Genomic DNA, 13,371 nt, shown 5'->3' with positions numbered 1-13,371 from the left:
GGAGCAGGGCCAGCAGAGGGCCACGAAGGTGATCCAAGGGCTAAAGCCCCTCTGCTGTGAGGACAGGCTGAGAGAGTTGGGGTTGTTCATTCAGCCTGGAGAAGACCTCAGGGAGACCTTATAGCAGCCTTCCAGTCCCTAAAGGGGGCCTACAGGAAGGATGGGGAGGGACTCTTTACCAGGGAGTGTTATGATAGGACACGGGGTAACAGCCTCAAGTTGAGAGAGGGTAGATTTAGATTGGATATCTGGAAAAAATTCTTTACTGTAAGAGTAGTGAGGCGCTGGAACAGGTTGCCCAGGGAAGTTGTCAATGCCCCATCCCCGGAGGTGTTCAAGGCCAGGCTGGATGAGGCTTTGGGCAGCCAGGTCTAGTGGGAGGTGTCCCTGCCCAGGGCAGGGGGGTTGGAACTAGATGATCCTTAAGGTCCCTTCCAACCCAAACCATTCTGTGATTCTGTGATGATTCTGTGTGAAATACCTCAGGGGAAAACTCTGTGAGTAAGGCCATGGGACTTCTCCACAAGAAACTTTTCCCCTCAAGGAAGAGCTTGTGGTCAGACTAGAAAAGACCTGGACTGGGAATTTCATGACTGGCGGTTACACGGGACGTGTGGTGAGATACGTCTGAGAGCCACAGCCATCCCACGGGGATTCCTTGTCCCAGGGCACCTGAGGTTTACGTGACCCACTTACTCTTGCCACGTCCTAGTTCTGCTCCTCTCGGACCTGTACAGACGGATCAGCGATTAGGACATCATTCATTCCACACCCCTTAGCCTTCCGCTCCTGCCCTCCAGCTCTGAGACACTCCAGTCTTGCAGAAGACCTCATTCATCCAGCAAGACAGCATTGACTTTTTCCCTCCACCTTGTCTTGGTGGAGGGCAGCGGTGGGAAAGAGGCTAACAGCTTACCGCATTAACAGATCAGGGCCATTAACGCCACCAGATGTCAGAGATTAATGGAAGAGCTTCACTAAGACGCCTTAGGCAGGTCTCCTGGAGAAGAAGCACCCATGACCCAGAAGGAAAAAATGGGCAAAGAGCTTGGGATGGAGCATTGGTGCTCCAAGCTGGCACTGACCCTGCTGAGAAGGGTTTCACAGTCTCGTGTGTGCTGGGATGGGGATCCCACCCCCCAAACTGAGCATTAAGAGATCAGGAGAAGCTTCTTTCCAACCCACTTGCCCTCCCAGTGTGCCTACAGGCTGGTGCTGGTGTCTCTGCACTGTCTCTGGAGGGAATTCAGGACATCAGCATTGCTGAGGCTTTACCGTCTCTTCCCAGGGACACTCAGGTGCTGCTTCTCCAGCAAGTAGCGGCACTTTGTCAGGCTGGTTTTAGAGCTGTGGCTAAGGACCCTCCCTAAACCCCACCAATCCTTGCAAAGCTGTAACCCAGACTGGTCTCCTGCTTGCTGGGATGGGGAGGAGGATCAGGGGGGAAACACGCACCAGCAGCTCCCCAGGAGACAGGGAGCCCCCAGGCTGGCCATGCCCCATCCATCCCTGCCGGAGATCCTTGGAGGATCAGTTGCATAACGTATATCCTTCAGCCCAGAGAGGAGGCAAGGCAGAGGAGGCACCCAAAGCACAGAGCAGCCAAACAGCCAGAGCCAAGCCCACAGCTCCAACCCGCAGAGCTTGGTCCAGCCTTCCCCCAGCAACCTCCCCAAGGTCAGTGGGGCAAAGCTGGGCACTCCCCACTCCCCCAACGCTCCCATGGAGTCCTTCAGCCGCGCCAGGGACACCCCAAAGGCTGTGACCCACCTTGGACCTGAGCACGGACCCATTTCCCCATCAATCACCCAAAGCAGCCGCTCCCCAACTCACCACCCTCCTCTTCCAAAGGGCTCCCCACCCCATCCCTTCCTCCCCCCAACTCCTTAAACAATATTAAACACTTAATGGCAATTAATACGCTTTAATGCAGGTTTTGGGGCCAACTGGCTGCTTAGAGGGTGCTTAAACCATCAACCCCTCTCAATCCCGTTGCCCTTGTCATACAAAGTTAGCCGAGCCCCTAATCCGGCCTCCCCCCGCGCTTCCTCGAGGAGGCCGAAGGGTATAAAACCTCCCCAGGCACGCGGGCACTGCCAGCCCTTGACACGGAGCAGGGGCACCGCACCACCTCCCGTCCCCTCGGGATTTACTGCCGTTCTTATTAATTCATTCATTTTTTTGAAGGGGGGAGGACCCTTTAGTTGGGTATTTTTCCACATTGGGGGGGTGGGGCTTCCTTTTTATTTTTTAATTGGGGTTGAAGCCTAATTAATTACAAAATCAGAGCATTTGATTTAAAAAAGAAAAGCTCTTAAAAGCAAAGTAGCTGCCATAACATTGGCAGAATGAATGGGACGGAAGGTATCAATTTTTACGTGCCTATGTCCAACAAGACAGGGGTGGTGCGAAGCCCCTTTGAGTACCCCCAGTATTACTTAGCCGAGCCCTGGAAATACCGCATCGTGTGTTGCTACATCTTCTTCCTCATCTCCACCGGTTTGCCCATCAACCTCCTCACCCTCCTGGTCACCTTCAAACACAAGAAGCTCCGGCAGCCGCTCAACTACATCTTGGTCAACTTGGCGGTGGCTGACCTCTTCATGGCCTGTTTTGGCTTCACGGTCACCTTCTACACTGCCTGGAACGGCTACTTTGTCTTCGGCCCCGTTGGCTGTGCTGTGGAGGGCTTCTTCGCCACGCTGGGAGGTAAGGGCTGTGGAATGGGAGCTTGGGTCTAAGGGCCAAGCTTGGGAGTGGGTGGTCTTGCTTCTTCAGGGCTTTAGGAGCCCAGTTCCAGCCCTTCACCGTGCCATTGGGATGGCTGCGATGCATGCAGTGTCCCTCCTGTGCAGAAAGCCATCGCTCGCCATGCAAGGTGCTGCTTCCCCGCAGCTTAAAAATGGGGATAAAAAGAGATTTATCCAAGTGTGATCTTGATGCCAGGAAGCGCCCATCTCACAACGAGCAGGGCGGCTGCGAGGCAATGAACGCCAGGAAGGAATCCTTCTTTTCAGGATCAAGTCTGGGGTCATCTGGCCACGCTGCCCCGTGTCCATTCAGGGGGTCTCACCCTGAAGTTGCCTGGCTAGCAGTGACCTGCTGGGGATGACCACACCATGTCCTTGAATCAACGTCAAGCATCCTTGCCAAAAGCCTTTTCTTGGGAAAAGGTGAAGCATTTGGGATGGTTCGGGGAGGGAAAAGACATACCTTAGCAGAGGGACAACTTGGGAGAAGGACCCCACGGAAGGGGTACAGGCATGGAGAGGAGGAGTTCAAGACAAGGAGAAGGGTGACAGCTTATCTAGGGGCAAAAGGAAGATGTGGCAGCTCTTACTCAGAAGAGAAGAGCAGCAGCATGGAGGGGAAGGAAGATTTGGGATTGCACAGAGCTAGGGAATCCAGGCCCAGGCTTTGCAGCAATTGCTCAGCTCTTGTCCCAGTTGCAGCCGTATTTGGGTGCCCTTGGGAGCTTCCTTATTTCGCTTCTCAGGGACACGAGAGCCGCTAACGCTTCGCCCTGCAGAAAGCCCCCGTGCAAAACAGGGAAAATTCATTTTGCACCCCGTGCCCACGCAGCCAGCCGGGCCCGCACGACACCTCGTGATGGATCTGACAACCGCTAATCTTTGCTGCAGAGATCCATAACCACTGCAAGGACTTCACTTTTTTCTTTTTTTTCCCCTAAACGGGCAATTCAATTTCCTGCAGTGATGCTGATCTGGGAGGGGGGGGAAATGCCAAAAAAAGAAAAAAAAAAAAAAAGGATGGATATGCTGGCAGGCAAAAGCAAAGCTAAATGTTCTGTTTGAAGCCAAGGACGGGCTTGGTTTTGGGGTCAGAAGATGATGTGGGTCTGCACCGTTTCTGACCAAGTGGGCTTTCAGGAAGCATTACTTGCCCCTCCAATGTGTGCATCCAGTAAAGAGCAAGGAGTCTCCAGTTCAGAGGGAAGGAAGTTTGATGGGAAGCAGCCACTGTGCGAGCAGCGGGTCTCCAGCGAATCCTAGCACAGGGTGTAGTTATCAGCAGATTATCACAGCTGGGGGCATTAGCAGGCTTACAGCACCGACTAAACGCTCCCAATCCCCTGAAGTTTAATTATCCCTTATAAATACATGTGCACGCATGCCCACCCACACAGCCTCCCCCATACACTGCCCCCCACCCCGATCCAGCACCGGCGGAAGACTCATGAAATACACATCTAACGGCATCAACAGGTTTGGACGCATCTGGCATCTTTGCCGGAAATTGTGCTTCCTCGCGCCCAGGTGGAATTCACCCCCTCAAGTTTCAAATGATTAAAAAAACCGACATGTCCCCTCCTCTGCCACCAGCATCCTGCTGCGGCACAGACGCTCCCAGACCTTTTTGCACGTTACAGCTGGGAGATTCTCGGTTATTCCATAGGATGCTGGTTATCCCTGGCTGATCCCCAACCCCTCGGTCCCCTCTGCCACCGTGAAGGGAAGATCAAGCCCAGAGGAGCTCTTACCACCACCGTACGCTCTCTTTTTCTCTCCCTCACGCAGGCCAAGTTGCCCTCTGGTCCCTGGTCGTCTTGGCCATAGAGCGCTACATCGTCGTCTGCAAGCCCATGGGGAACTTCCGCTTCTCCGCAACCCACGCCATGATAGGCATCGCTTTTACCTGGATAATGGCCTTCTCCTGTGCTGCTCCACCCCTCTTCGGCTGGTCCAGGTGAGTCGAAGGGTCAGGGAGGATGTAGCTCAGGCATGAAACTCTCTGGGCTTCGGATCAGAGGGGCAACGGGGCGAGCCAGGACAGAAATGGGACCTCAGCTCTCAATCTCTTGATGGCTTGGTGTCCCCTAACCAAAGGCAGCCATAGGCTCGGCATTTACAGCTTCGTGCTCCCCTGATGTTCAGCAGACAAATAGGGGCTTCCACAGGCACTGCTCGTCTCGCCCTGCTGTGAAGACCCCGTTTCTCTCTGCTGACCATAAAGAGCATTTGGATGACCAGGCCAGCAGGCGAGGCTGCTCTGGGGAGGCAAACCTGGCCTTGCTGACATGCTGCCACCCCAGCTTTGCTCCTGAGAGCCCTGCAGCACCTTTCCCAGCACCCCTCTCTGTCCTGCTCCCAGCACCACAGTGCATTTCCCACCAAAAACAGAGGCAACACTGGCTGCTCACACCAAGGCTGCTCACTAGGCTTCAGCGAGTGTCCTCTGGGCAGCTGAAGCCCATGCCTGGCTCTTACACGCACCCACATCCCTGGCCAGGATCTGATGCAGCAGCCAAAGGCCATCCAGAGTGTAAGGGAAGAGCCGAGGAGATGGAGATGATCCCTCTAATGCTGCCACCCCAGCTCCTCCTGACACCCTGCTGCAGCAGGATGTGGCTTTGGGGCAGCAAAGCCCCTTTACCACCCACCTGCAATGAGGCACAGCCAGATGGTCCTTCTCCAGCCTTGAATCCCTGCCCAGGCAGCCAGTCCTTGGCTCCCAAGCAGACCTGAGCTGCATCCCTTTGAGCCAGGGCCCCTCCAGACACCGGCTGTGTATCCCTGAACCCTGTGCAGCAGCAGGGGCAAAGCCCTCAAGAGCTTGGACCCACCAAGCTGGTGGCTCTAGTCCCTGCTTGGCATCCCTCCATGGGCAGAGGGAGAGCAGGTGGCTCGGGGCAGGCAAGTGCTCAGCCACGTAGGAAGGAAATAAATAGCCTGTTCCCTGTGGGAGGGAGCGAGTGTCACAACACACACATGCACCGCGCTCAAGTGCAACACGTCGGCACGGCTTGCGCCAGCCCCAAGGGTGCCAAGCGCTGCAGGGCCAATGATGATGGCCAGAGGAGAAGCCGGGGAGGAGTCCGCCCCAAAACATGCCTGCCACTCTTCGAGCATCCTCCATCCTTGAGGAATTCGGTCCTCAGGTTGAACCCTCTCACACTACTCCCAGGGAGGGTCCTGGGGAAGATCCTAACCTTTCTCACTGGCAGATACATGCCGGAGGGGATGCAGTGTTCCTGCGGCCCTGACTACTACACCCACAACCCTGACTACCACAACGAGTCCTACGTCCTCTACATGTTTGTCATCCACTTCATCATCCCAGTCGTGGTCATTTTCTTCTCCTACGGGCGCCTCATTTGCAAAGTCCGAGAGGTAACGTTGGGAGGGGACGAACAGGGACAGGGTGTGCAGCTGGGGCAGGACCAGGGAGGTGGGTCTGGGGGTGGGAAGCTCTGGGGTGCCCCTCACCACCCTCCTGCCCGCAGGCAGCTGCCCAGCAGCAGGAGTCAGCCACGACCCAGAAGGCGGAGAAGGAGGTGACACGGATGGTGATCCTCATGGTGCTGGGGTTTATGCTGGCCTGGACGCCCTACGCCGTGGTGGCGTTCTGGATCTTCACCAACAAGGGAGCGGACTTCACTGCCACACTCATGGCAGTGCCTGCCTTCTTCTCCAAGAGCTCCTCCCTCTACAACCCCATCATCTACGTCCTCATGAACAAACAGGTGAGATGCCCCGTGTCACGCAGGGTGAGCCCCAGCCCTTGGCTTACCAGTACGCCTGGGGTCACCGCAGGCACCTTGGTCCTCCCCATAAGGGATGGCATCTCAGCCTGGGGGGAGCAGCAAGCTCCAGGGCTGCGGGGGGACTCTCAGTATGGCAGCACGTCCCCGCTGATCCCTGGTGCCATCGTTCTCCATTTCTCTCTCCTCTTCAGTTCCGTAATTGCATGATCACCACAATCTGCTGCGGCAAGAACCCCTTTGGGGACGACGATGTCTCCTCCGCCGTATCCCAGAGCAAGACCGAGGTCTCCTCCGTCTCCTCCAGCCAAGTATCACCTGCATAGACCATGGACAGTTTGAACTGGGGCGACCCACCGAGCTCGGGGACCGAGACAGACACCCAGGCACCCACCGTCTCATTTCACACAGTCGCCCCCTCGTGCACCGACCCCCTCCCCGGCACAAGCCGTTAGCTGTGCACGTACCGCGGTAGCTTCCCCCCGCCATGTGCAGACCCCCAGCCCCAGGCACGCTCGCTGGGGCACCCCTGCACCCACCGGTGCCAACGCGGCACGACCACGCTGACACAGGTCCCTTCCCCAGCTCCCAGAAGCCGGCCAGCTTTTGGGGACCGTGCACGTGTCAGCAAACCCCTCCCGCTCTGTTCGCATCATATTAAATCAGCAGCGGCCAGTGGGAAACCCCAAACTGCAGGATTTTCCTCCCTGCCGCTCTGAAACGCGCTCCCTGCCAGCATCCCCTTTCCCCGGCGCTCCAGGGAGTGCTGAGAAGCATTCGGCCCTCATTTGCAAGAATTAAGCGTACAGACCCCATCGCAAAAACCCCAGAAGCACGAACCCGTGGCTGGAGCGGTCCCGGCTGCCCCTTGCCGGCACCCGAGCCTGGGGCTCGCCCGAGCCACGCACCCCGCTGCCGGCACAGCCGATGGAAATCGGTACCCGTAGTCTTTATAAATCAATATAACAAACGGAGCTGGGAGCGGGCTTCGCTTCAAGCCCGACTCCCCGTATCCCCAAGACAACACTGTAGATATATATTTTATTTTTTTTTTGTGTGTCTTGGAACCTGTAAATATTTGCTCACGTACTTTGAAGTCTCTATCTTTCTCAGCCCTTTCCTTCCTCCTCCTCCCAACTCCGAGGCAGAGAGACCATCTTTCACCTCCGCCCCTGCCGGCCGGGCACACACAGCCAACCTTGGAGGGTGGGACCGGTACCCGAGCGCTTTCCTGTACATATTTTATAAATAAATAATATCGTGTCAGCACAAGGACTTCTACAGTCAAGAAGTAGGGATTAAAAAAAATAAGAAATAAACAGAAGCAGCACAGAGAAAAACCACAGGTGCTCAGTCCTTGTCCTTTCTCTTGGGCTGCGGCCACAAGATGCTGGTGTCCAGCCGAGACAGCGCAGTGCTGCTGGTGGAGACGCAAACCCGGAGCCGTCTCGGAAACCACGCAAAAGGGGACCTGGATCACCGAGGGGAGAGCAGTGACCGGCCCCAGCAAGGTGACAGCCCCGTTAGCTGGAGCACCGAAGGGGTTTAGAGGCAGAGAGAGACACAGACAGGGCAGCCGCTGCCACCGCTTGCACCGCTCCCCCCCCGGCCCAGCCTACCGCCGGCCGTTATCTTTCCGTCCTTTAATATTTCAGCATCCCCCACGCAGCCTTAAATAAAGCTTCAGCAGAAGAGCTTTTTGCAGAGTTCAAGTTCTCCTCCCTGCGGGGCCCTTCCAGTCGGCGTCGTTAAGGAATTGGCAGAGTCAGGGAAATATTGTTCCCTGTGTCAGGGAATTTGTTACCGAGCCGGCTGGAGAGCGATCCCAGGCGCATTCACTGCCTGGGGCTCTCACCCCCCACCACCCTCCCCGTTTGGCACACGCATGTCCCCCTCTTAGCCGTTTTCCCTCCTTTTTTTTGGGCCAAAGCATCCAAAACTCGGCGGGAAGCCCAAGGCTCTCCCCTGGGATGGGGATGCAGGACTAGAAACCACCTTTTGCTCCAAACCAGCAGCGCAGCCGTGCCCTGGGGAGGGTGGGAAGGATGCTGCCCCCAGCCCCACCTCCCCAGGAACCCTGTACCCAGCAGGATTGCACCTGCACCCATCCGAATTCGGGGCTCCCGGCCAGCGCCCGATGCCGGGATCACCGCAGGAGCAAGACTCGGCCCCACTCCTGCGCCGACAGCCGCGCTGAATAATTCATGGCTCGCTCTCCCCGGGTCTCGGGAGCCTCCTTTCCTTCGCCTACAAAGCAACAAGCCCATTTCCTTTTGTTCTTTGAAGCGAGGGGGAAGCAGAGGAGTGGAGGCACCGGGGCTTCTTTATAGCGAGTGATTGAACACGCCGCGCGCGAAGGAGGCCTCCCCGGCATTGCTTATCTCACCCCCCGGACTTTGGAGTGCAATATATCACGGGAACGCAACCCTCCATAACCGCACGCCAGAACATGGTGCCTGGCTGCGTATCCCCCCACACACACTTACTTTCTTTTTTTTTTTTTTCTCTGATTTTTTAAATGCTGCAGTTACAGGTGAGAGCTGCTCGCCTTTCGCTGCTGCGCAGGGATGCTGGAGGAATTCACAACGATGTAGCTGACCCTGGAGGGGGATAACAGCAGCCCAGGACCCCTAACGGGGAGCTCTGGAGAGCCGGGGACCACCTCAGGGTGGGCTGAGGCTTTGCAGCTGCATTCCCCCCGGGTAGGAGAGGGATGGAGCTGAGTGCCGCGGCTAGCTGGGCAATGGCAGATGCCGGTAGCGATGCCTTCTGGCCATCCCCACCTTCGCTCAGCAGCCAGCTGCCTCGCCAGGTGTGTCACCACCCATGAGCCAGGTGCGTCACCGGCCACGAACCAGATGCCAACCCCCGCGACACCTCAGCGGACGAGCGAGCATCGCTCGCAAAGGCAGGGGAAGTCAGGAGCACCCGGCCTGTCCCCGCAGCCCTGAGGGTGCTTTGCAGAGGGAGCCATCTCCAGCAGAAGAGCGCTAAAGGAGAAGACTATTCCTCAACGATAGTTTTACCTCCCTGGCGCAGCCACCCTGCTGCAAGGAGCCTTCTCGAGGTGGACGTTGCCCGGACAGGCTGTGCAGATGCCGGATGGCGAGCTGGGCTGGCCGGCGATGCTCTGAGGTGCAGGCAGCTTGTCATCAGGCACGAGGCAAAGGAGGAGCTGCTTTATTTGGGGTCAAGGCTGCAGATGGGAATAAAAAAAAATTAAAAAATACAAAAAAAAAGAGAAACCCATGCCAAGAGAGCAACCCCTCTGCTGCTGCCGCCAGCCCCTCTCTTATCCGCTGTGAGGGCGGTGAGCCCCTGGCCCAGGTTGCCCAGAGAAGCTGTGGCTGCCCCATCCCTGGAGGGGTTCAAGGCCAGGTTGGACGGGGCTTGGAGCAACCTGGGCTGGTGGGAGGTGTCCCTGCCCAGGGCAGGGGGTGGCACTGGGGGGGCTTTAAGATCCCACTCAACCCAAACCATTCCACGATTCTCTGATCTAAGGTGGCCCCACAGCAGCTGATGATGATGCTCACCTCTCCTGAAGCAAATCCCCTCTAAGAAATTAAAGCACCCAAGCACTGGTTTCCCTAAAATCCCTAAAAATCACACAGTTTGGCCAGGCAGGGGTACGGGAGGAGCGCAGCAGCCAGGCAATCTGCAGCCAAAAGCGAAAACCTCATCCAGCCCTCATTGACTCAACCGTTCCACAGCAGAAAGCATTTCATTCAAGGGGTTTTCTTTTTCTTCCCTCCCTCCTTGTTTCAAACGCCATTTTTTGGAGGTGTGAAGTCATAATTCTCTTGCAACTGCCCGCCAGGCCATGCTCCCCTCGTTTTTCAAATCCAGGGGCTTTTAAAGATGTTCTTTATTGATCCAACACTTACTTATATGCGAACAATAGCAGAAGACGGTTAGTTCAGTTATTAAATTCAGAGAGCTGACAAAAGCAATCAGAAGATATATCACTTAATAAGAAATTAAGAGGGAAGCAGCAGGAGCCCAGATTTCTGACCCAGGGTTTCAGATTGTTCTATACGTGTACATCTTTGTATTTTTACTGCTCAGATGGCAACATAATAAAACAACACAATTCTGCGCCTTGCCCACAGGCTTTTTTTTATCACTAATTGATTTTTGCAACAGCTCATCTAATCTCAGTTCCAAAGGCTTTTGGGTGGGCTGCATGGAAGGGGCATCTCTGGGCAGAGGGAAACCCAGGGCTGGGGGGCTGCAGCCAAAGTGGGGAGCAGGATGGGCACAGGGAAGAGCTGGAGCTTGGTCCCACCATCCTCGGCGAGACAGAGCTGGGTACCAGCCACTCGCCATCCTTGACAAGTCATGCCCGACTCTTCCTCGGCTCAGCCTTCAGTGGTTGCGTTCCCTGCCCAAAACTGCCAAGGGCTCCAACGTCGTGGCAAACAGAGCCAGCTGAGGAGCCACGCAGGATTCAACCCATCCCCATCCCGGGGAGCCGGTGTCACACATCCCTCCTCCCCTTCTCTGCTGGGACCGGGGCGTGCTGTCTCCGCCGCTGGCGTGAGTCAATATCTCCCATGATTTGCAAAGGCAGACAAATGGGAACCCAATTTCAAGATTCTTTAACTCATGTTCACACAGTTAAGCTTTAATCCATCTTCATTATGTTTCCTTTTCACTAAAGCTCCTCATATTACAAGGACAACACATCCCGTGGCAATTATTTGTTCTTTAAAGTTTGATGAACTTCACATGCAGATCAGATCTGGGCACAGCAGATCGGGTCGGCACAGCTCTGAATACCCATTTGGTTAAACGTCCTGGGGCAGGAGCTACCCTTTAGGAGCCCTTGGACAACCCACACCTTTCCCATATGGGAAATCCCCACATGCGCCATGGAACTGGGAGACCCCCAAACCCAGCCCCAAGGTCCCACCCTTGAAAAAAAAAAAAAAATCATTCGGGAGTTATTTCTGTCTGCTTTTCCACAAATACATTGATATTTTCAGGCACTGCTTGCTTGCAATCAGCAAGGACCATTCCAGAATCACTCATCACTACATCCCACCTGGAGCACTGCGTCCAGCTCTGGAGTCCTCTGCACAAAAAGGACATGGAGCTGTTGGAGCGGGGACAGAGGAGGCCCTGGAGATGCTGGGAGGGCTGGAGCCCCTCTGCTGTGGGGACAGGCTGAGAGAGCTGGGGGGGTTCAGCCCGGAGAAGAGAAGGCTCCGGGGAGACCTTCCAGCCCCTGCCAGTCCCTAAAGGGGCTCCAGGAAAGCTGGGGAGGGACTCGGGATCAGGGAGGGGAGCCATGGGACGAGGGGGGATGGGTTTTACACTGAAAGAGGGGAGATTTAGATGAGATCTGGGGAAGAAATTGTTTGCTGTGAGGGCGGTGAGCCCCTGGCCCAGGTTGCCCAGAGAAGCTGTGGCTGCCCCATCCCTGGAGGGGTTCAAGGCCAGGTTGGCCGGGGCTTGGAGCAACCTGGGCTGGTGGGAGGTGTCCCTGCCCAGGGCAGGGGGTGGCACTGGCTGGGCTTTAAGGTCCCTTCCAACCCCAACCATTCTGTGATTTTATAATTCATAGCAGATAACCGCGCACAGAGCAGGTACCGGCACCTTCTCTGGCACCATTAGCCTGAGGTTGCCCCTGCCCCCTCCCACCTAAACTCACGTGCAATTGAGGAAAGGAGCCAGACTCAGTCAGGAAACGGAGACAGCTGGAAATTTGGGCCCAAAGGGCATTTCAGTGTCTAACTCTTATCCCCACTGCAGCTGGGATTGCTCCTCCTTACCCGAGTATTGCCATCATCTGTTTTAGGAAAACTGCAGTAATTGGCTCAATTCATTTTAAATCAGTTATCGTTTGTGCAAGCAGCAGTCGGGGAAAAGCAGCTTGTAGTTAATAACATCCCTAATTTGGAGACGTCCCCAGGGATGAGGGGGGGGATCTCAGCAAGGGGCCGTTCTTCAGTCCTTGTCCCGCGGTGGCTGCAGGGCACAGACCGGGGTCCTGCCCCAAAACCCGGGGACAGAGGTGGGGTGTGAGGCTGCAGGGTTTAAAGCCGGGGTCCTGGCCCAGTGCCACACTGTACAGCGCTCATCCTGCCCCCGGCCGATCCCCTTCAGGCTGGGACATGGCTTTCTTGGGTTTCTCCTGGGAGATATTTATCACATCTGAGTGCAGGAGCGGCAGCCGGGATGCCGGAGGGTCTGGCTCCGTCTATTTGTCTCTGCCAAAGGAAAAGCATCTCCTTGTCTGGCCACGCCAGCAGCTCTGGAAAAAACAAGATAAGATTAAAAAAAAACAAAAAACAAAAAACCCAAACTCTTTTCCCTCTGTGCCATCACAATTCACAGGGCTGGGGGGGTCCAAATCCCACCCCAACCCCTCTGTGGGGTGCGTGGACCCCGGTGCCACGGGGAGAAGCTGCATCTCAGGGGAAAAGCTGTTGGGGTTCAAGCTTGGGAGGGGACAAGATATCCCCCAGCCAGTGCCAGGGGACATGCCAGAGGGACACAGGCCCAACACAGCCCTCTCCGGCTGAGCCCGGGGAGACCCAGGCAGTGTTTGCCCCCACCCCGGGAGGGTGCAGGAGCACCCACGTTTGTGCCACTTCCCAGCATGGCCATCGCCAGCCTGTGCAAAGGCTCCCCGAATCCATCACCGCTGCCTGTGTCACGTTAGCAGCAATAAAAAGATTCAAACAGCAATTCCTTACTTTTACGAACAAATGGCCCTGGATGGATGATTCAGGCAGCATTCAATTCCCAGCAAGAAAGTGTCAGCAAAAACCCAGCCTCTTTCATGTAGGTGGATAACTGCAAATAAAAGTAGGGAATTATTAGCACTTAATACTTGGTGGGTTTTTCACTCCCTACTGCTCTTC

The 13,371-nt window shown here is 55.8% G+C and overlaps 1 protein-coding gene across 1 annotated transcript; it reads left to right on the top strand.

The window, feature by feature from the left end:
* The first annotated feature begins 2,348 nt into the window (after positions 1 to 2,348).
* LOC134525501 (green-sensitive opsin) lies at positions 2,349 to 6,828 on the top strand. The gene is made up of 5 exons (XM_063356411.1): positions 2,349 to 2,709; positions 4,539 to 4,707; positions 5,966 to 6,131; positions 6,245 to 6,484; positions 6,697 to 6,828. Exons 1-5 carry the CDS (start codon positions 2,349 to 2,351, stop codon positions 6,826 to 6,828), a joined length of 1,068 nt encoding a protein of 355 aa, XP_063212481.1.
* The last annotated feature ends 6,543 nt before the right edge of the window (positions 6,829 to 13,371 follow it).

This window comes from Chroicocephalus ridibundus, chromosome 20 (assembly GCF_963924245.1).
Source record: "Chroicocephalus ridibundus chromosome 20, bChrRid1.1, whole genome shotgun sequence".
Taxonomy (NCBI): domain Eukaryota; kingdom Metazoa; phylum Chordata; class Aves; order Charadriiformes; family Laridae; genus Chroicocephalus; species Chroicocephalus ridibundus.
Note: the sequence above shows the minus strand (reverse complement) of the source record. Positions and strands in the feature narration are given on the sequence as shown.